Below are 22,595 nucleotides of genomic sequence, written 5' to 3' on the forward strand. Positions count from 1 at the left end.
TGCTACTTACTATACCAACACAAAATCAAGACACACTTCAGTATGAATTAAAAATATTTTAATACTTCATCTTTGCATAAATCAAAAACATTTGCAGACAAATGCATTAGTGTAATAAGTAACATCGATTTTGTTAGTATTTTTGCCATCTTTTCAACAATGAATGATCTAACAGAGGTCACGTGTGTCTAAAGCTGTCTTGGAGTGCCCGATGCAAATGAAAATGTTCAGAAGCAAACTGGAATTTTAGAGACCAATTATGTCTATGGTCCACTTAAGAAAAAGCCTCAAGATAAAACTCAACTGTGTAAATTGTTAGGAAAGCCACGTAAACTGTTATAGGGTTTTTGACACACACTGTTAATGAAATAGGTGAAGGGGGAGCTATCAGAGTTGTGAATGTGTTAACAGTAACATCTTTATTGCAATGGCAACCCAGCAAACGTAAAATTACATAGTTTCTTTTTTTGCACAGATGGTAAACATCAGACAAACATTTAAATGTGTTGTGAGCTCAAACAATTGCAATGTTTGGACTGGTCTAAATCTGTCATTAGTCTTAATGGTAATATCAAAAACAAACAAAAATAACAAATTTCTTTCATAATCTACTTTTGGTCAATCAGAATTTGACAATGCCATAATTTATATACCTAATTTGTTACTTTGAGGGTCAAATCAAAAAAAATAATGATAATGACGCAACAATCGAAAAAATGATTTGTTTTTTATACAAGTATATAAGCTGAGCACTCCTGGCTGTTTGTAACGGGCTCAGGGTTTGATCTGTTTTTAGAATTCAAGGCTGGACGGATCAAATGTTCCCCACTCCTGAATAAATGGGTTGACTTAGTTTAAACACCAACCACACACCCGTGTTTAAAATTACACAGTCAACCATACTGTTCAAATGTCAAAAGCTGATGGATTATCCGCTTTGTCCAAATCTTATTAATGTAATTAAAACACAAGCATGAATAATTTCATCGGTAAAACAATTCCAACAACCGAACATGGCTGGGTCAGGAAAAACGTCGAGGGAACCTGAGAAAGAAAGATGCGAGTCTTGGAACGCTACAACCTTGACAGACATTTTAACAGAAAAACGCATAAATGGTCACTGCAGATGTTTCTAGCTGATAGAGTAGCAGAAGGCCGTCATTCATATCAAATGCATCTGGTCACCTTCCTGCCAGCTTTTGCCACCCCCGAGAACCAGAGCAGGCTAGTCAAGACACTCCACAAATAACATCTGTTTGCAAAAGATCACCATTTCCACGTCATCCAAGCTGAACGTCGCCCCCTGGTGGAAGCATTGTTTGGTGGGGCACCGAAACGTAGCGTGGGTCCAGTTGGGGCACAAAACCCTGAAAATTTCTGGACGCGTGAGTGCCGAAAACATCCAGCAGCTGTCGGTTCATCAGACCAAACCTACAAGGTGAAATGTCATCATGCTTGGTGGGCCAAAATAAAGAACATATATTAACAATTCTCTTTGAACAAAAAAAATCCATCTTACCTGCCCTTAGTGAGACGCAGAAGAAACTTCCAGTAGGCAGGCCGAATATTCTGCATCTCCATGACAGCCTAATAATGATGACAGTTGATTATCACATATCCTGTTTTATGAGATCCACGTTGGTGTGTTGCGTTTGTGTGTCACTCAACAGCTTGAAAACAGATGGCGGTGGAGACGGCGTAGAGATACGTGTCCGCTTGTGGGAAGTACGGGAAATGGCCGGCCTCGATTCCCTTGAAGTACAACGTCTGGGGGAGAGCGGAGGTTACCGTGTGTACCCATAGTCATCAACGCCACGCAACAGATGGTTTGCTAACAAAATGGACGTCATCTTCAAAATTCAAATATGGCTTCTTCTTTTTTTTTTTTTTTTACCTCCACCAGCTTAGAGAAAAGATACATGGATATCGACGTGCTCTTGTAGAAGAACATGGAAATCCCCGCCAGGAAGCCTACCAAGAAGAAACACGAGCGATGTTACATCATGAGAATGGATTATCCGAATGCGATAAGTGTCGACCTACCAGCCACCAAAGCGTGGAGCTCGTTGTCAATATCCCGCAACCAACGAAGCAAGCAGCTTGCGCCCTGAATTAACCAGAAAGGGAGTTAAAAAAAAATAAAAAAAATCGGACCAGAAAATGGCCCTCAAAATCAAACAAAGACGTACCTTGTAGATGCTGACAAAAGATCCCAAAAATGCGCCCAGCTGGAAGTTGTCTTTGTTGTAGAAGAGGGAGGGAAGCCGTGAGGGTTTGGAGAAGAGGTAGCGGAAAGCTGAGGGCACTTTAAGGCAGCACTGAATCAAGTAGCCGACGCTGAACATCCTCACAAAAGCCTGAGCGGAGAGCGTCTCACATAATATGAGCAGAAAATAGGAGCGTCACATAAGCACAGAGACTTACTTTAATGCAGTAAGAAATGCAGTTGTCATGCTGATGTTTACAACATCTGTGCTTCGGACCTCGTTTGCATCTGGAGAATTGCAGAAATGCAAAAATGAATACAATGAAAAATACATGGCTGTCCACGACATTGTGTGAGTATCGATAACTGACTTAAAGTGAATATTACCCACTGTCAAATTCCTCACACACAAAAACTGACTTTTTAAATCCAATGTCGTCCAGATGGACACAACGAGTTCCCTCACATTGAGTCCAGCAGCTCCCTGGTGTAGGCCAGCAAAGATTTGCTCCTCGACTCGACCGGCATTGCCGAAGCGTGCGAAGGCTCGGAGGCAGCCGGCGCCTCTCGGGGATTTGCGGCAACCTGCTCGGCCACAACAGAATGAGACGGGATCTCTTCCTTGCCGATGATGAATCTGGCAGTAGGAGGATATGCAGCGCTATTATCACATTTCTGTCGCTCAGGCTGAATTCAAACAGAAAAGTGAAGCGGAACAACTTACTTTAATGCGGAGAATGCGAAGCCTTTAAGGCCGTCTTTACTCCTGCAGGATAACAAAAACACTATTTTATAGGGCTGTGCAATTCATCGAAATTCAACTACAATTTCCACAATTACAAAATCAGCATAATTGTAATTTTTAAAAAAAAGTTTTAAAAAAATAAAAAGAATAATAATACTCCTTTTTGAGTAGCTTAAATTTATACATGTGCACCTTTTCTAAATGTTAAAATAATAAATTTAATACATTTTGTTTCAGCCAAAAGGAACTTGCATAATTATAGTGTTTCAACGAATTGTACTTGTCTTTATATTTTTTGTTTTTTTACATTTAAACCTTTTGTTTTGTACTCAAAAATAAATGATCGTCCTACTGCACAGTGCACATGCTGCACTCCAACTTCCAAGTTTTTGCCAACATAAACAAATAAATAAATATTATTATAAATATATTTTATTCTAAAATTTGTTTTGGTCCGAAAGGAACTTACATAATTATAGTGTTTCTATTTTTTTTAATTGATTAATTTATTTTTAAATGCTTAAACATTTTCTTGTTTTGTACCAATAAATAAATAATCGTTTGAATAGTCGTGATTATTATTTTTTCCATAAGCGAGCAGCCTTACTATTTTACATAAATAATCATCTTTAGCTATGAGAGCATATTCCACTGATGGGATCTGACCTGAAGAAGAACATGTAGAGAGAGGCAGTTATGCAAAAGAGGAGCACCTAAAGGGGGTTAAAAAATGTAAAAAACAACAACGTGAAGAAAAGAAGACCATCAAAAATGGGTTTGCCAATTGCGAGACCAAAACTCATTTTTCTCTTACCTCGCCATGTTTGATAGGTCTGACGAGGCCTCGCGTTACGGCCATGCGGAACAAAGCCTCCGTTGCCTGCAATTAGACAATACGCACACACTCACACTACACATCACAAGTTGTGCGTCTTTATTTCCATTGTACAAATAAATGCACTGCACTAAATTGATAGGAATCAAAAACAAATGGACATGGAGATGGTCTGCATTCATATCAGAGGCAGTTTCACATTCACCAGCACATAAAAATAAAAATAGTCGTCAAAAAAACGTTTCATGAACACAGCAGTACTTACGAGATTTGTCATGTATATTGTGAGAAGTCCTCTCCTGCGCAAGGACAATTTGTCATGATGAAGAACGTGAATATGCGCAGTATTAATTGCGGCAAGCTACAATCTCACCTGCTCTTCCGCTCCAGGAGGATCGCGATATAAGAGGCAGGCAGGGCTGAGCCAAACCCAGCGGACCAGGAATAAAAGCCTCCCAGCAGTTTCCTTCAGTGGAAATATTCGGTGAATGTGAATGCAAAGTGTGAAATGTTTTCACAGCATTTGAGAGCTTTGCCACTTTTCAATGGATTCAGTGAAAAAAAAAACATCGGGGGGTGGGTGAGCGACACTATTGTCGAAACAAATAATTGATGCGCCACAAACAGAAAGCCTTGCCAGAAGAGCCCAGCACTTATGATGAAATAGGCATGGATTGCTAAGAATTGATCGATTGTGTGGAACTGATTGTTGACCAATAATCTTGAGCTTTCATTGACCTTTGACATTGAAGCACCGTTTCAAAACTGCCCCTTGCTTTAGCTTTGTGGCCATCACCATGCTCCAACACAGAGAATAATCTACGACTCCATGTCAAGTTTCTCGAAACAGGATCTGCTCTTGACAAAGCCCGAACGCACGCAGCAATGGACACACTGAACTCCTAGAGCAGGCATTCACGCAGTAGCCAGGAAAAAGTTTATCCAAAGAGCTATGCTGGACTGAACTGCAGTCAAGGAAAGAAAAATGTTCATTGCCGCTCCAATGTTAGTTGGCGATACGGGCAATGATGGGGATGAAAAATGTGCAAAGCCCCAGTTATCAAATGCTGATAACTAAAAGGAAATGGCTGACTTTTGGTTTATACAAATTGAGAATGATTATAAATAAACGACAAATTCTTAATATAACGACTGTTCACGTTGACTAAGACATTTTGGACACAGGCTTTTTTTTGTTTTTTCTTCTTATCGGGGACAACTGATTTCTTTATCAGTGTTGCCGCGAGTTCTCAACAAAATGATGAGGGGGCAATACGGGCTGAATTCCAAGAATACCAAATACCAGAAAACGAACACACTAGGCATTCATTTGTCTTGTCACGCTACCTTTTCCACATATCTACATTTAAGCATCTCGCCAAAGAAACTTTAAACAAATCAACTGCTCTTAAATGCCGCAACAGCAATGAGCCATGTGTAATACGGAAGTGATAAAAGTGCCGTGGTGGGAAAATGACCTGAGAATGCAGAAGAAGAATATATAGAGGCCTCCATTGGCAGTGAGGAAGGAGGTAGACTGTAAGATCTCAGGAAGAAGCCTTTTTAAGTAGTAATCCTTCTTCCTTCTCCTAAGAATAGCCGCTATCTGTTGGATGAAAGAGAGCGAGAGATTACTGTCAGCACCGAGCCACTGATTGTGAAAACTGTGTTTGCATATGTACTTAACCCTTGGCAATGCTCATATTCAGTGCATGTTTGTCCCGTCTAATAAAGCGTGTCAGTGTGAGAATGTGTATGGATATTTTGTTTCAGAAGTGACCGTCACGATCATTTGGCGTCGCAATCGTAGGTTAGCTGACTTTTTAGCCAGTCTTCAAACATGACCACAACTTTGCTAGGCTAGCGTTAGCTTCATATGTACGCGCTGTGCAACGTCACAACTCACCACGTAAAGAAGGGAGTATATTTTGAAGGAGACCTCCAGCGCGCCCCTCGTTATGTCCACGGTGGCCTGCATACATGACGGGTTCCAAGTGTGGCCAACTTCATAGCAGTTGTGCGTTATTTTGCTGAGGGCAGCCATGGCTGTCTCGATTGCTAGCCGAGTGACAGCCGAGAGGGGCGGAGCCGCGCCGCCGTGCGCGCTCACGTTGCGCGGATCCGCTTGTGTCAAGACACAGCAATGCAAACGCTTCGGTGAAAACAAACGGCGTGTTGTATTGCTTTTGCCTGTTTTGACTAGCATACAAACCAGACAGAATGTTATACTCGTGTAAAGACATTTCATCGCATTTTGAAATCAAAATAATCCTCACAAATCAAATGACAATGATCCGAAGTCCAATGCTTTTCAATGAGCAGAGAGCTTCTTTTCACCGAGCTGACGGCCATTTTGACTTGAGACAAGGGATATTTTTAAATCTATTTTGTTTCAGCCAATCACAATACGGTATACAAGATTGGGTTTATGAAGAATATGCCTAACTATCAATTAAAGCACTGGTGATATTACAAACAAAACTTTAACTGCATATAACCCTGAATTTTAGGATGACAATAATCCCACCCCCACCCATCAAAAATATGTTTAATAGATGGATTAATAAGAAATCTCAAACAATACATAAAATAGGATAAAAATGTTACTTCTCTTTAACATTTGTAATGTATGCTGAAAATTGGACCCCAGTACTTACCCGGGTCTGCAACAACAACAGGGAAAAATGGGTTCTGAGAACTCTAACCTAAGATCTCAGGAGGTTAAGCCTCTAGTGAGCTCCAACTCCGAGCACAGGACAATTATCAATTATCCACAGTACTGAATCACTACCGGGATCTCATTAACAGTACACAGAATTTCTATATATGTAGTGCGTACATTTGGTCAATAGATGTCAGTATCACATCTTCAGATGAGATGGTTTTGCCATTGGTTATTGATGTACTGTACTGTACTGTATACCCACCAGTGATGGTTCACATGCATGATATCAACATTTTGTGTGCAATTCATATTGTTTAGCCTTAACCGACAATGCCAGAGTTGTGGTTTGCAATTGTTTGTATATATCTTATATACAGGCGAATTCCAATAAATGAAATTAAAAGTCATATATAAATTCAATTCCACCATAAAAATATATAATTTTAATTATTGTAGGTTACAGCTAGCAAAAAAATTCAATGTCAAGAAAATATAAATGAATCAAAAATGATTTTACACAAAAATTAGTAAGGAATCAGTTTCACTTTTTTAGCTAAACTCCAGAAATAAATGCCCAATTTTACTTTGATATTTCTTTAAGCACATGCAACATAATGAGGAAAAAAGGAGCTCATGTCCTCATGCACAAATTTGACAGCCACTTCCCAAATTCCCGTTAGTCGTGACTTTGCACTTTCACATAATTGCAACCATTACTTTAATTTCCCAGAAGGACATCACGATTATGACAAATCTGTCATAATTATCGCGAGAGGATTGCGCGTGTGTGTGTTTTTTTTATTTTTATATGCTTCATTCCTCGGAGGCGGTCGCTGCTTTCCTGCCTCAATAGACTGACTGTTTTCATTCGCACCACACACTCAAGTCCTCTGACCTGTTGCGTTTGCTTGGCGCGCTTCCTCACTCAAGCAGTCCGTGGATTTTAGCCCCCTTTTGTTTCTTTTCGGGTGAACCTCCCTCGAGTCCCGCGCGACCATGGAGCGGACTTTGACGGCATTATCTGGTTGTTTGTTGTTTATCTTCTGTCTGGCAGCGGAGGGGACGCGGGGCCGAGAAAGGGTCTATTATGTGGCGGCCATCGAGGACTTGTGGGATTACGCGCCAAGTGGAAAAAACCTGCTGAACAACGTGGACGTCGCAAACGATGAGTGAGTGCATCATGGGTTCATTTAAACAAAAGAGTAAACAGAAGTTATTTTTTTCCAGGAGCTGGAAGACGCACATTGAGGTCAGCAGTGACTCGAAGGAACGTGATATAACACGCAAAAGAGGTCAAAGATTGAATGTTTGACCTCTTTTGTGACTATCGTTGACCTACAGTAATCACGCACCTCTCATAAAACTTGGACTTTGTGGGATACTACTTGCCTGTCCCTTTTTTGTATTGACTAAAAATCAAGGTATGGGAATCCAGAATGTAAAAACAGTCTGAAACAGCTGGGTTTTAGCCACAGGTGCTTCTACTCAACAGGTGGAGGTGAGCTTGTTTAACCTGCCAGTGGAGTAGAAACCCATGTGCCTCTTCAAGCCAATCTGTGGCAGGTTTTTTTACTTTCTAGACCTGCACACACATAGTCATATTTTCGGGCAGAATTCTCGCGTCTTTAAAATGACAATTTTTAGTTATCGTCTAAAAACCATCATAGAGACTTTGAATCTTGAGGCAAAATAATGCCAATCAGCTCCCGCAAAGTCAGGACGAGTTGGCATTATAATGATGTCTAAATTGTTTCATATTGATTTTAAAAATTATTTTTTAAATGCATCCATGGTCTCGTCCTACTGTACCCCCATCCGACTTGTCTCAAATTCCTCACACACCCCAGTATGTTCCCTCAGGTCAGCGGATTAGCCTCTTAGTTGTTCCAAAGACAAAGTGGTCAAACCAGTGGGGACTTTTCACTTTCTGAGCCAAAATTGTGGTACGCTGCTGTGTACAGGATGTTTTAAAAGTGCTGCATAAATAAAATTGAATTGGATTTATGGGTTTATAATAATGGCGCTTTGACAAGAGTGGTCCCCGGGTACAGCTTTTGTATTCTTGATACTTTACACACTGGGAACATTCCTGTAGCCTTTTGGGTGCATGAAAATGTCAAAACTTTGTTTGTTTTGTAAAATGAAGTACTGCAATACAGAAAACAGTCACAAATCCTTCCAGCTCTTTGACCAATTTGAATTTGCTGTAAATGTTTTAAAAATTCTAATCCAGATTCAATTTGCACAGTTTGAACCACTTTAGTCACAATATGATTAAAAGTCCACCATGTAACCTAACTAACAGGGATGAATTAGGAGGACTGTCACAACATCCTTTAAATTCATAAACATACCAAAGGAGCATGATTGCGCAATACTGGACTTACTCTACTGAATCAGCCAAACAGTTTTTTTTCTTCCCAGAAACCAGCAATCACGCTGGTTTTACATTTTTGGGCTGGTTGTCACACGAAGCATTTTCTTGAACTTAGGACACGTTTTGCTTTCCTGTTTCAACATTTTGGGTGAAAAGTTCTTTGTCCTTTAGTGAATCAAGTTGTTTGTCAGCGACATACAGTTCTTTCAATTTGTTGTGTGGCATTACAGCGACCTTTGGCCTGTGACTCATTTCTTAAGAGTCTTTTTCAGTGATCGCCAATGAATAAAGATAAATCACAGCCTTTGTTTTGTTTGAATTCAATCGTGTGTAGGACAAACATCCTTAGCGTCAGTTCTTTTGTTTAATTTGGACCATTCAAAAGGGCAATACAATAAACCTACTTCATAAAGGAATGCGTTGCAGACTCAAGTGGATTTGAATTACGCTGCCATCTTCTTCTTCTCCCTATTTTAGTTGCAGCGGTTTTCAATTTCAGAACGTTCACTCGTGTCCTCGAAATCTCACTTCTTATGCGATGCCTTTCAGACACGCGTCGATCTTTCTGGAGCGAGGACCCCAGCGTATCGGCGGTGTTTATAAGAAGGCCATGTTCCGAGAGTACACGGATGCCACGTACAGCCAGCAAGCGCCACGGCCCACCTGGTTGGGCTTCCTGGGACCCGTACTGCGGGCGGAGATCGACGACGTCATCGTGGTCCACCTGAAAAACATGGCATCCAGGAACTACTCCATGCATCCCCATGGAGTTTTCTACGAGAAGAACATGGAAGGTACATTTTAAATGAGGGAGTTTTTAAATGCGATACGGAAGAGGATCAGGGCCAGTGAAGAGAGAGAAAAAAAAAGTTTGGCAGAATTCTCACGTTAATCTCAGATATAGCGTGAAATTAAATAGCTGCAAATGTCAGGAAGTAAAAAAAACAGGAACACAAGACGATGGTCATTTTGCATTGCAAAAGAATGATACCATTTGTGGTGGTGGGTCGTGCCGCCGACTTGTAGCATAAATAGTTGGGTTTTTCACGTCAACTCCTAACCAAGCCTTGCATGAATGAACTGATGAAGCCTTCTGGGACGAGAGGCGAAACATCCTTAAGACAAAAGGCAGTCCAGTTCAATGACCCGAGACACACGGCAACCGTTTTCAATTGTGAACAATTGCACAATCCTTCTCCTTTAATGCCACAAATTACATTTGTGACTGGCAGAACAGAGGCACATAAAAAATGTATAGCGATCCATAACTTGATGTCTATAGGACAATAATGCTCTAGTATTGTTGAACCCTTTGTTATGCAACAGGTCCCCATCCCCCACTTCAGGAGAGAGCGGGACACTGCATTTGGGATTCCTTTTGGGAAGTGAAACCAAAAGTAGAAATGTATATACCCTGAAAAGAGGAAGAAGACGACAAATAACAGTACAAACGCTTTTTCCTGCTTTGTCTTCTTGATAAGGCACACCTAAAGTTTTAGCCTTTTCCATTGTTATAATATATCCTTGATAAGGGGGAAGGGTTTGAGGTTTTAGGAAGGTTGGGTCGCTTGCCTGCCGCTTTTAGGAAAATACTGATAAAAATCAGCAAATTGAGCAAAACAGTGCTGACATATGACATACCGTAATCATTTCAACAAAGGAAATGCCAATTGTTGTCATTTAGGATGGCACCATAGACATCTAGTGAAGCCCACAAAGTTTGGGAAAATAACTGGCATTCTCTATTTGAGTCAAATTTAGTACAATTACTTGTCTGAAAAAAACAACTTTGGTAGAAGAAAAATTATGCCCCCCAAATAACTACTCAAGTAAAAGTAAAGGCTCTGAAATGTGCTTGACGAGTAAAAGTAAAAAGTATTTTCACTGGATGTGTCCTGTTCTAGCCAATCGCACGTCATGTCATAGCTTGACGTCGAGCCAATTACAGGCTGGGATGTAAGGGGACGCGTTATTTGATCGGCGGAGCCAGGAGACATTGACGGCTGCTTTTTCATCCTGGTCAAGTATTTCCAAGTATCGTTTCCATGGATTTAAAAACAAGAGTAGCATCCTTGTTTTGAAAATGTCCGTCCGTCCGTCCGTCCGTCTTCTTCCGCTTATCCAGGGTCGGGTCACGGGGAGGGCAGCAGCTTTAGCAGGGAAGCCCAGACTTCCCTCTCCCCAGCCACTTCAGCCAGCTCATCCGACGGGACCCCAAGGCGTTCCCAGGACAGCCGAGAGACATAGTCTCTCCAGCGTGTCCTGGGTCGTCCCCGGGGCCTCCTGCCGGTAGGACATGCCCGGAACACCTCCCCAGGGAGGCGTCCAGGAGGCATCCGAACCAGATGCCCGAGCCACCTCAACTGGTTCCTCTCAACGTGGAGGAGCAGCGACTCGACGCTGAGTCCCTCTCGGATGACCGAGCTTCTCACCCTACCTCTAAGGGAGAGCCCGGCTACCCTGCGGAGGAAACTCATTTAACTCGTTTTGAAAATGTATCGAGTAAAAAAGTACAGATACTCATGTTAAAATGTAACAGATGAGAGTAAAAAGTAGTCTAAAAAATAAATACTCAGGAAAGTACTGAAAAAATTACTCAAGTACAGAAACAAAGTAGTTGTATTTTGTTACTTCTCATCTGGAAGCCCACATAATATGAACAGTCAATTTTAAATTAAATTAACTCTTTGACTGCCAAAAACGTTAAATAACGTTTAGTAAAATCCTATGGAGGAGTGCCAAAGACGTTAAAAGACGTTTGTTTCAAAACAGAGGTGAAACTAACCATTTTCTATTGTTGATTACTCAAAAACGGAACAAGGTAGAAACAAACTTTTTTTTCTGATGAAAGATGAGAGTCCAATCTTTCATTTGGTAGAATGGTGTGTTTCCATAGTCCAAACACATAATTTTCTGTGGACCTTGAAAGATCAGTCAAAAGATCAGTCAAAATGCTTAAATCGGCTGGCACCCACGGCATCCCTTTTCTGAAAACGTCTGGCAGTCAAAGAGTTAAGTAAACTGAAACTTAAATTTTTTTTTTTTTTTTTGCCATCCCAGGAGCACTTTATCCAGACGGGACATCTGGTCACCTCAAGCAGGATGATTCCGTACCACCAGGGGGAAGCTACACATACCGCTGGGAGGTCAGGCCCGACTTTGCCCCTACTGATGACGACGCCAACTGCTTGACCTGGGTATACCACTCTCACTTGGAGGCCCCGCGGGATATCGCCTCGGGGCTTATCGGGGCTCTGCTTACCTGCAAGAAAGGTATGGAGGCATGCGCTTACATGTTATGACCAACCGATTGCATCTAATTGTTTTGTTTTTTTTTTCTATCGAGAGAGCTGAGTTCCAGTGCCACATTCAATTGATGCTGGGTTGTTGAAAGTGAAATTTACGTGGGTGTTTGGTTTTGTTGCTCCACCCGTCTTTTCCTTATCAAGCTACTATAAGTGCACTGGATACCAGCTGACTGCAACGGACAGATCAGATCTACCCTGTCAATGGGAGCCTGATGTCTTTGAACGAACGTACACACATGAACATCTACCCAAAACAAGTAGCATAATAAAAATCAATAAAAAAAAACACAACAACCAACGCGGTAGGGTAGTGTTAGCAGCTCTGAGGTATGGGGTTCAAATCTCAGCTCAGACCTTCCTGTGCAGAGTTTGAATGTTCTTCACGGTTTTCTACGGGTGCTCTTGTTTTCTATTTTCTTTCCATCGTAGGGGGCAGCCATTTTGCCACTTGCTGTCGACTTAAAATGACATCACTGTTGCTCAGGGAACGACCAATCACGGCTCATCAAATTTTTTTTTTGAGTTTGGTCATGTGACATTCGCAAGCTGAGCTAGTGGACAGCAAGTGGCAAAATGGCCACCCTCTGAGAACACAGGTGGATTTTGCTGCTTCCACAAAACACACTATGAACTCTGCCTAGCAGGAAATGTGGCGTTTTTGGCATGCGGGTTGTTTCATAAATCTCTCATCTTTCACTCATCAGGAATCCTGAAGGAGAGCAGTGACGAGGGCATAGCTCGCAACGACGTGGCCCAGGATGTCTTCCTGATGTTTAACGTAGTGGACGAGAACCTGAGTTGGTACCTCGAGGACAACATTCAGAGATGTATCGATCCAGCTGGGGTGGAGCGTGAAGACGAGGACTTTGTGGAGTCAAACCTGATGCACGGTAAAGGATTGTCTTCGCCTACAGCATCATGTTTGTTCCCGCCATCTCCTTCCTTCTAACCTCCCCTTGTGCCCCTTGTGTAATAGCCATTAACGGGTACATGTTTGGCAACCTGCCCGGAATTGAGCTATGCCAGCACCGTGCCGTGTCTTGGCATTTGTTTGGCATGGGTAACGAGGTGGATATTCACTCTGCCTTTTTCCACGGAAATACCTTACTGGAGCGCGGCCACCGAACCGACGTGCTCAGCCTTTTCCCGGCCACTTTTGTTACAGCCGAGATGGTCCCGACAGCAGGCGGCAAGTGGCTGCTGACCTGCCAAGTTAATGACCACCTGCAGGGTAGGACGCTTGACCTTTAACCCCACTCCACAGCTGGTCCTGTACTGTAAACATGAGAAACTTGCACAGCCTCTTATGGCCGTTCACGTGATTGAGGTCTTTATAAATAGACTAAAGTCAAGGAAATACCAGTCCTTTGTACTATACCAGATTCCGCCATAGCTTCATTTTATTATATTCATGACATTTAAAGGGGCAGTCGACCCACCATGTTCTATGCAGCCCCACTAGTCTAAATATGGTATTCTGGTTGATATTGTGTTAGTGGAATGCAGCTGTTTTGATCAATATCAGAAGGCGGCCATTTTGTCACATGCTGTCAACTGAAGATGACATTCGAAGATGATGTTTGCTCCGGTCTCGGGTAAAAACCAATCATAGATCAGCTTCAGTAAACAGGGGAGCTGTGATTGGTCGTTACCTGAGCCCTGACAGCAGAGTGGCAAAATGGCCGCCCCCCCCCCCCCCCTGAGATGGATAAAAATGGCTGGATTTTGCTTCATAGCTCATATTCCACAAACGAATATTAATCAGAATGTCATGTTTAGACCAGTGAAGTCACATATAACATATTATTGTCAAGAAATGTTGACTTCCACTTTAACAAAGGTTAATGCACTTAGTTTTTAATACTGTTAAGAGATAAAAGTGAACTCGTACAGTAGTTCAACTATCAGCTCAGTATTGCGTCTCCAAGACATCCCAAGCGCGTGTCAAATGTGCCCCTCCTATTGCAGCCGGGATGCAGGCCTTTTACCAAGTGAAGTCCTGCAGCAATGAGACCAGCTCCACACAGATGAGTGGCATTGTCAGGAATTACTACGTGGCAGCAGAGAAAACGCTGTGGAGCTACGCTCCCTTGGGAACAGATCGGATCCGAAAGGTTTCCCTCACTGACGCCGACAGGTATGAGTCCTCAAGAGGAAAGTCTACGCACCCTTTATAGGACACTGACTAAAATACTGTAATTGCAAAATCAGACTAAGTCAAATACCTAACTTTACTTTTAGGTCGTTAACTTTTGCTTTTAATATAAATGAATATTATTCTATTTTGGAAAATTGCATTTACAGTGACGTCTAAATAAGTATTTTAGTTTCATATCTGTCATTCATCTTATCCTGCCTAATTTGCGCACGTCCCCCCCCCCCCCCCCCAAGTCCATCGGAGACATTTTTTGGTAAAGATGGTGGTCGGATCGGCGGTACCTACAATAAGGTGATGTACAAAGAGTACACAGACGATACCTTCAGCATGGAAAAATTGCGGAGTTCTGATTCTCTCCACTTGGGAATCTTAGGTGAGGTTTATCAGTTCCTCAGAAGCTAAATTTGAATCCCCACTAGCCCCTCCTCCCCATTTTTATCTTCCGATGTGCCTCAAGGTCCGATCTTGAGGGCAGAGGAAGGAGACACCTTCAAAGTGACCTTCTTGAATCGGGCTGATCGAAGCTACAGCATTCACCCTCATGGCCTGCACTATGAAAAACGCTTTCAAGGAAGCCGCTATGACGACGGTGAGAAGTTTTGTTTGGACAAACGAGACTGCGAAAGCGGGTGTAACGGCTGCAGTTGTTTGTGTGCAAAAGGTGTTGACAAACCTGGCGCCCACGTCGCTCCCGGAGAGACTTTCACCTACACCTGGCAGGTGCTGGAAGGGCCGTCATCCTCCGACACTCCCTGCATCCCTTATTTGTACTACTCGGCAACAGCGCCTGTTGAGGACACCAACTCCGGATTAGTGGGACCTCTGCTGGTGTGCGCCAGAGGAACGTTGGGGGAGAACGGAACTCAGGTTACTTACCATGAAAAAATGCCATTTGTTGTTTGAAATGGGGCAAAATTGCAACATACTGGAAAGTTAGTACACGTTATTTGATAGTTGCGTTAACGTAATACAACTCAATCTTGTATTGGGTCTCAATCGTCTTAATGTTTTCACCTCTACTCACATTATTGACAGAAGGGTGTGGACAAAGAGTTCTTTCTTCTGTTTTCCGTCATGGACGAGAACCTGAGCTGGTATTTGAAGGAGAACATCGACTCATTTGGCACCAATGAGACAAATGCAGATGATGAAGACTTCCAGGAGAGCAACAAGATGCACGGTGAGCAGCTCGTGTCACAAGATGGTGGCAAAGCCCTTAAAATGGAGAAGATCATTAAGTATCAACACCAATGCACAACACAACAAATGAACTTTATTTGGATTTAATCAGAGGCACTTAAAATGGTGGCAGTTGGGTGCTGACTCCCATTTAAAATGGCTTTGAATATGATTAAAGGGGAAGTCCATCTTAAACATTTCTTGACAATAAAATGTTATGTGTGACCTCACTAGTCTAAACATGACATTCTGATGAATATTACATTTGTGGAATATGAGTTGTGCAGCAAAATCCAGCCGTTTTTATCCATCTCAGGGGGCGGCCATTTTGCCACTTGCTGTCGACTGACGATGACATCACAGTTGCGCAGGGCTAAGGCAACGGCCAATCACAGCTCACCTGTTTTCTAGTGCTGAGCTGTGATTGGTTGTTACCTGAGACCTGAGCAGCTATGATGTCATTTTCACTCGACAGCAAGTGGCAAAATGGCGGCCTTCTGATATCGATTAAAAATGGCCGGATTTTGCTGCTGAACTCACATTCCACTAACACGATATTAATCAGAATACCGTATTTAGACCAGTTGGGCTGCATGGAACATATTTTGTCTAAAAAATTTTGTGGTTGCCTTCCCCTTTAACACATCCACAGTTATAAGAGGGTGTGCACACTTGTGCAACTACATCTTCGTTTTTTACTTTCACTTACCCTCTCTAAAAGACTTCATTTTTTCCCATTGAGTTGTACAGATTTTAGGTCTCAATAATGTCACAGCAAGTTTTGAAATTGTCTTGGGCTCTTTTTTTTTTATCACAAAAAAAATTTGATTAGTCGATTTTTTTATATCCACTTTATCGGGAAACTCTGTACAGCGTTGGGGACCCGTGTAAATAAAGTGCAGTGGTCTAGCATCTCGTTTTTTTGCTTTCGGTTCATACTGTCTTTTGTGTTTTCCTGCATTTCAACAGCCGTAAATGGCCTCATGTACGGGAACCTTCCTGGACTTGACATGTGCGCCGGGGACAAAGTCATGTGGTACACCTTCGGTCTGGGCACCGAGGCGGACATCCACGGTGTTTATTTCCAGGGGAACACCTTCAAGAAGCAGGGCACCACGAGGGACACCCTCAACCTCTTCCCTCACACCACAACTACTGTGGAGATGCAGCCGCAAATTCCCGGTCAGTCTCTTAAACATGTATGACATCACATCCTGTTTTCTGAATGAACGGGGAGGGGGTCACCCATTCATCCGGAGTGTATTTGACAAGCAGATATGTCATTTACAATCTTGTTTCGATAGACTGTATGTATATGCAGCTTCCCGGAGACAGTATGAGATGTCCTAGTCCTTATCTGGGAAACCGCAACATTCTTTCATTTCCTGCAATAGAAATATGTGAAGTATTTCATCCTTTTGCAGATGGGAGGAATCCTAACGAGTACAGTTCAAGGAGAAGTCACATTATTCAACAACTACTGCAACCAAAGCCTGTATAAATATGATTGATTTGTATTTATCAGAAACGACACATTTTAGCTATTTAAAAAAAAAAAAAAAGGTCACACAGTCATGCCGAAATAGAAAATGGCTTTCCCTAAACTGTTTCCATAAAGGCCGAAGCATAAAATCAAAGATTCCCCAATACCAACCGTGTCTCCTTCACTTCTCCAACAGACACTTACGAAGTCAGCTGCAGAGTAACAGACCACTACTCGGGTGGCATGAAGCAGCAGTACCGGGTGACCTCCTGCCCGGGGCGCAAAGTGAAGAGCGCACAGACGGCGCCGACCAAAACGCTTCAGTATTTCATCGCCGCTGAAGAAATGGAGTGGGACTACTCGCCCAGCCGAGAGTGGGAGCTGGAGAAGCACCACAGCACATCCGAGGACAGGTATGCCAGTCTGGGATTGAGGATAGAACTTAACACTGGCTGTTAGTGGAGAAAAAAAAAAAAGGTTGTTTTTTTTAAAGTCCAGGCAATATATTTGTGGAGAGAGGAAAAAGTCGAATTGGCTCACGCTACCAGAAGGTCGTGTACAGAGAATACACGGATGAAACCTTCACAGTTGAGAAGAAAAGGGATGCCAATCAAGAACACTTGGGAATTTTGGGTAAGATTTTGATCAACTATAATCATCATTTTTTTTTTAAAGAGTCTAAAACACACATCTCACTTAAAATGGAATGCAATAAGCCGCTTCACTGACTTCTATGTCAAATGTGAATACTGTACAAGTTGGACTTATCTTGACTCTACTTTTTCCATCTCTGGAACTCAGCTGCAAATGTCCTATTTTAGCCGCATTCTGTCTGGAGTCACCAGAAGTACCCGAAGCTAAATCCGCCTCAGCTCAAGTCTTTTTACACTCTGACCTGTTTTATGCTGTTTTCATATGCAGAGCTAGAACATTAGCATTTTTCTTTTTGCCTCGTAGGTCCAATAATCAAATCTGAGGTGGGAGAACAGATTGTCGTCTTGTTCAAAAACAAAGCCAGCCATCCATTTAGTATTGCTGCACATGGAGTTAAAGCCACTGGCCCTTCTCTTGCTGTGGAGCCTGGTAAGAAAAAAAAAATGACTACAGAATATATTTGGCTTGTGACGGCTCACTTAACGTTATCAACTTTCTGTTATCAGGCTTCTTGACGGTGGTGTTCTGGAATGTACCTGAAAGCTCCGGACCAGGGGACACAGATCCTAACTGCATTTCCTACGCCTACTACTCTGACGTTGACTTCATCAAGGTACACGTTGTCTACATACAGTAAAAGTCACGTGCAAAGCACACGGTTTACAATGTGTCATAAAGAATGTGTTAATTATCAACTTCACTGTCATGCGACAGTCAAAATGGGACATACGGGGAAAAAAGTTAGAAGGCTATCATTCAATTAATCAATCTGGGGTTCGACTCAACCCCTTAATTTCCCTGGAACCTTAACTCAAAGACCTTTGGAATTAACTAGAACAGAGATTGCGAGCCAGCATCGGTGCCCTTTGACCTGACAAATAATTGTCTGCATGAATGGACACACATTCCCAAAGACTTCAATTATGGAGAGAGTCTTCCCTAAAAAAAGTAATTCTTTTGAAAACACTGGGGGAAAGAGCTTGTTGCAACATGGCCCTGGTTGATCTCTAATACTCTGCTGCCACCTGCTGGCCGTTTTTTTGTAATAACTGCCATTGCTTTAAACCACCTCTTTAGGTTAGAGTCTGCATAAAAGCCTTCTGTATGCTCTAGCATAAAAAAAAAATTTTTTAAACGTACATAATAAGTGTTTGGGACCATGGCAATATTTAAAATAGAACGTTTTTATACGTTTTTGGGAGCCAATGAGTTAAGATTCCAATTTCTGTAAATGGGATGCCAATACTTTAGTCCGCAAGTGAAAGTTAAGTACAAGACATGTTGAAGGAACGTTAAATCATGAAACATTTGTGCATGTACAGGATATCTACAGTGGTCTTCTGGGCCCGCTGCTGGTCTGCAGGCCCGGGACTCTGCGGGGCGAGGGGCCCGACCGACACAGGCTCGACATAGAGAAGGAGTTTGCCCTGTTTTTCATGGTGCACGACGAAAACCAGTCTCACTATTTGAAAGAGAACATCAGAGCATACCTCGGGGAGGACCCTGACACCTTCACACCGGATGAGGAATTTGAGGAGAGCAACAAGATGCACGGTAGGACGGGATGCGTCAAAGAAGCAAACTTTGAGAAGAATTTTACAGCACAAGACTCACTCGGATTCAAATCTCCAATTGCAAAAAATTGTCAGGGAGACGTGCGAATCGCTCATCCGGATAAATGTGTGTATTGTAGGGATTAATGGCAAACTGTATGGCAACCTCCACGGGCTGGTGATGACCCAGGGACAAAAGGTTGATTGGTATTTACTGGGCATGGGCAACGAAGTGGACATGCACACTGTACACTTCCATGCTGAGACTTTTACCTACAAGGTGAGACTTTCACACGCGCACAACAATCCACCGCATAAACCGGCTTTGGTTTGTTCATGTTCATTGTTTGTGTCAGACTGACCGCGTGCACCGCGCAGACGTCTTTGACCTCTTTCCCGGGACTTTTCAAACGGTGGAGATGGTGGCTGGAAACCCGGGAACGTGGCTGTTACATTGTCACGTGACGGATCATATCCATGCAGGCATGGAGACCACCTTCACCATTAATAGTAAGTTAGTAACGTGCACTCTAAAAAAACAGTTGGGTCAAAATTAACTCTTTGACTGCCAAAAACGTTAAATAACGTTTAGTAAAATCCTACGGAGGAGTGCCAAAGACGTTAAAAGACGTTTGTTTCAAAACAGCATTTGGGTGAAACTAACCATTTTCTATTGTTGATTACTGAAAAATGGAATAAGGTAGAAACTAACTTTTTCTTTCTGATGAAAGATGAGAGTCCAATCTTTCATTTGGTAGTATGTGTGTTTCCATAGTCCAAACACAACATTTTCTGTGGACCTTGAAAGATCAGTCAAAATCGGCTGGCACTGACGGCATCCCTTTTCTGAAAACGTCTGGCAGTCAAAGAGTTAACCTGGATCAAAAATGGACCGATCCTCTACAAAACAAAATTACCCAATTTGTGACCCACAGTTGGGTCAAATTAAGCCAAGTAGAGTATCTGACCCAATATTATGGGTCGCTATATACAAAATGACAATTTAAAAAATGACCCAAAATTGAGTCAAATTTATCTAAAAGTAAAAGATCTGACACAACGTTGGGTAAAAAAAAAAAATGTAGTCATTTTGTTTATAATGACCCATAATGTTGTGTTTTTACAAAAAATGACCTAATTTTTGACCCAAGGTTGGGTCAAATTGACCCAAGTACAGGATCTAACCCGACTTTCTGGGTTGTTTTATAGAAAATTATCCAATTTTTGATCCAAAGGTGGGTCAAACTGACTCAAATTGACGATCTGACCCAACTTTCTGGGTTGTTTTATGCAATATAACCCTTTGTTTTTTTTTACCCAAAGTTGGGTCAATTTGACCCAAGTAGAGGTTCTGTCCATTGTTGGTTATTTTTTTACCCAACTGTTTTGAGAGTGTGTATCTGTCTTACACGCGTCCTCTGCATGAAACATACCATAAAGAACGAGCTTTCAATATTTCACATTTGCTCTTTTTCAGAATCAGAGATCAAGTCACATGGTAAGATGTTAAAATCCATTTTAAAACACATTATAGTGCCTCACATTTTAATAAGCCCAGTGGCATCAAATGTTAAATCAAGTGAGAAAAAAAGGTCCCCTGGCCCATCAATTTGGCCCTTGAGCACAAAAGTAAGCAATTGTGAGGGCTTTAAGTTTGGCCCCTGAGCAAGCCTGTGTATTTATACATCACTTTTTCACAATACTCTATAAGCCTGCCAGGTAGATAACCATTGTGTCTTGCTGTAACGTGTCTAACCTTCTGCAGCTCCTACTCCTGAAGGTGCCAGGCAGTTACTTCTCTCCCTCACATTTGGACTTGTGACAGTAGCCGGGATGCACTGACAGACTCTGGGAACCGTCGAAATACACTGGGGGGGGAGAAAGGGGGCAAAATCACACTTGAGTATTTGTTTACTTGACGCTGTGGCTTAATGCAAATGTCAATCCAGTCCAAATGAGACTGTGCAAGTTGTAGTGTGTGTGTATACCAAATACAGATCTATTTTATACATATGGAAGCTTTCTATGTTGTCATGTTGCACTATGTTCTTAAACTCGGCTGGGTTGGTTTGCGAAGCACTGCTGCACCAAATATTTTGATATGAATGTAATTGTACAATAAAAATGTTTTTGTCAAAGGTGAAGTGAGTTGTGATTGAGGTACAGTATTGTGCATGCTGGGTTTAGGTCGCATGACGCCCTTCCACTAGGTGGCACTGCTTGTTATACTGACAGCACGTGATGTAGTGCAGCATTCAGCAAATGGGTTGCGAATGCAATGTCAGTTTGGAAGTCAAATTTTCAACCACACCATATTTTTGTTTTATAAATTATTTTATCATCAAACAAAAAAAAAACTGTACAATGTATATAAAATATGTACCTAAATGAATATTTTAAAACAAACAGTTGTTAAAGACTAAATGCAAATATTTTGAATTTTTTTTTGAAAAGTTAAATACAACTAAACTGCATTTCAGCAATGATTATTTTGTTTTTGACTAGAGGGAGCTCGTACTCGTACCTCATTTACAGACTCATTGGCTTGGATTTTTTTTGTGAATAATAGAAGATAGATACAATAAATAAATAAAAACACAAACTTGAGAATGCCTAACAGCGTTCAACTATAAACATGCCTTCAGTGGATGTTATTTTCTTTTTATATAAAATAAAAATACCTGGTTTATAAACTGAATGAAATAAGTCACTCCACTTGTGACTTAACACTTATTTGTTTGCGGTAAATACAGACTATGGAAATTTACACATCCTGATTAATCAGTGAGTGAATGATCAGTCGTGAATGGTTTCAGACATCACAGACATTGATCACTGTAACGACCCATTACAGCTCAGTGATTGATTACTCAGCGACTCATTTCCATTTTGATCACAGATCAGTGCTGGAGCAAATTGCAGCCAGTAGTTTCAATGCTAAAAAAACACACATATTAGCAGACATACACGACAAAAACTAACATCTAAACAAATGAATTATTTCAAATCAAAGCAAAATATGCTTGTTCATTTTATGCTTACGATATTTCGTCTTACCAGGCAGTATATAGGTTTGAGAATCCCACTTGCTTCAATATTCCCCCCCTTAAATGATTTGTTATAACATGTGTTGTGTTATGTTAAGTGTAAGTTTAGTTTAATATAAGAAATTCTGTAAGTGTAGGGTTTTTTTTCTTTTCCTTTTCTTCTTTTAAGAAATGTTTCCCAGTCAGATCGGTCTGCTTAAATTCCCCATTTCCATTTCTTTTGTAAGCCCAGCTATCGCAATGTAAATAGAGCAAACCGGTGGCGTAGGGAACAATTAATCAATCAATTCCTGGTTTCAGTGCAGTATCGGTATAGATCCAGAGTCTGGAGAAGAAGAAAAAACACTCATCCTTATCTATAAGACTCCATTATGTGTTAAACTAC

At 41.6% G+C, this 22,595-nt stretch overlaps 2 protein-coding genes across 4 annotated transcripts; one reads left to right on the top strand and one right to left on the bottom strand.

Annotated features, from left to right (window-relative positions):
- Positions 1-41: 41 nt before the first annotated feature.
- tmem135 (transmembrane protein 135) lies at positions 42-5,891 on the bottom strand. Its single transcript, XM_077547362.1, has 15 exons — positions 5,693-5,891; positions 5,265-5,392; positions 4,160-4,252; positions 4,052-4,085; positions 3,766-3,831; positions 3,618-3,664; positions 2,931-2,972; positions 2,673-2,843; positions 2,425-2,494; positions 2,190-2,357; positions 2,044-2,107; positions 1,895-1,971; positions 1,669-1,767; positions 1,520-1,587; positions 42-1,431 (listed from the first exon to the last, which is right to left on the bottom strand). The coding sequence occupies exons 1-15, from the start codon at positions 5,828-5,830 to the stop codon at positions 1,281-1,283; spliced, it is 1,416 nt and encodes a 471-aa protein (XP_077403488.1). The 5' UTR covers positions 5,831-5,891; the 3' UTR covers positions 42-1,280.
- Positions 5,892-7,294: 1,403 nt separating this feature from the next.
- hephl1b (hephaestin-like 1b) lies at positions 7,295-21,301 on the top strand. 3 transcript variants are annotated; one of them, XM_077547062.1, is made up of 20 exons: positions 7,295-7,620; positions 9,378-9,622; positions 11,889-12,101; positions 12,841-13,026; positions 13,113-13,367; positions 14,105-14,273; positions 14,528-14,667; positions 14,752-14,883; positions 14,956-15,161; positions 15,333-15,474; positions 16,443-16,655; positions 17,153-17,369; positions 17,450-17,589; positions 17,914-18,039; positions 18,117-18,223; positions 18,933-19,164; positions 19,304-19,443; positions 19,520-19,673; positions 20,641-20,661; positions 20,929-21,301. In XM_077547062.1, exons 1-20 carry the CDS (start codon positions 7,448-7,450, stop codon positions 21,003-21,005), a joined length of 3,288 nt encoding a protein of 1,095 aa, XP_077403188.1. In that variant the 5' UTR covers positions 7,295-7,447; the 3' UTR covers positions 21,006-21,301. The 3 variants fall into 3 exon arrangements, with proteins under 3 accessions (XP_077403188.1, XP_077403186.1, XP_077403187.1); XM_077547061.1 differs by having other exon boundaries at positions 7,296-7,620; positions 15,330-15,474; XM_077547060.1 differs by having other exon boundaries at positions 14,752-15,161; positions 15,330-15,474.
- The last annotated feature ends 1,294 nt before the right edge of the window (positions 21,302-22,595 follow it).

This window comes from Vanacampus margaritifer, chromosome 16, assembly GCF_051991255.1.
Source record: "Vanacampus margaritifer isolate UIUO_Vmar chromosome 16, RoL_Vmar_1.0, whole genome shotgun sequence".
NCBI lineage: Eukaryota > Metazoa > Chordata > Actinopteri > Syngnathiformes > Syngnathidae > Vanacampus > Vanacampus margaritifer.

Excerpts from the sequence above, each read along its gene's own strand:
- hephl1b (XM_077547060.1), top strand. The coding sequence starts at position 7,448 with ATGGAGCGGACTTTGACGGCATTATCTGGTTGTTTGTTGTTTATCTTC. Across the intron at positions 13,027-13,112 it reads GGAGTCAAACCTGATGCACG|CCATTAACGGGTACATGTTT; the intron begins GTAAAGGATTGT and ends CTTGTGTAATAG. Across the intron at positions 19,674-20,640 it reads GACCACCTTCACCATTAATA|AATCAGAGATCAAGTCACAT; the intron begins GTAAGTTAGTAA and ends GCTCTTTTTCAG.
- tmem135 (XM_077547362.1), bottom strand. The coding sequence starts at position 5,830 with ATGGCTGCCCTCAGCAAAATAACGCACAACTGCTATGAAGTTGGCCAC. Across the intron at positions 4,253-5,264 it reads TTCTTCTTCTGCATTCTCAG|GAAACTGCTGGGAGGCTTTT; the intron begins GTCATTTTCCCA and ends TTTCCACTGAAG. Across the intron at positions 2,844-2,930 it reads TTCGCATTCTCCGCATTAAA|ATTCATCATCGGCAAGGAAG; the intron begins GTAAGTTGTTCC and ends TCCTACTGCCAG.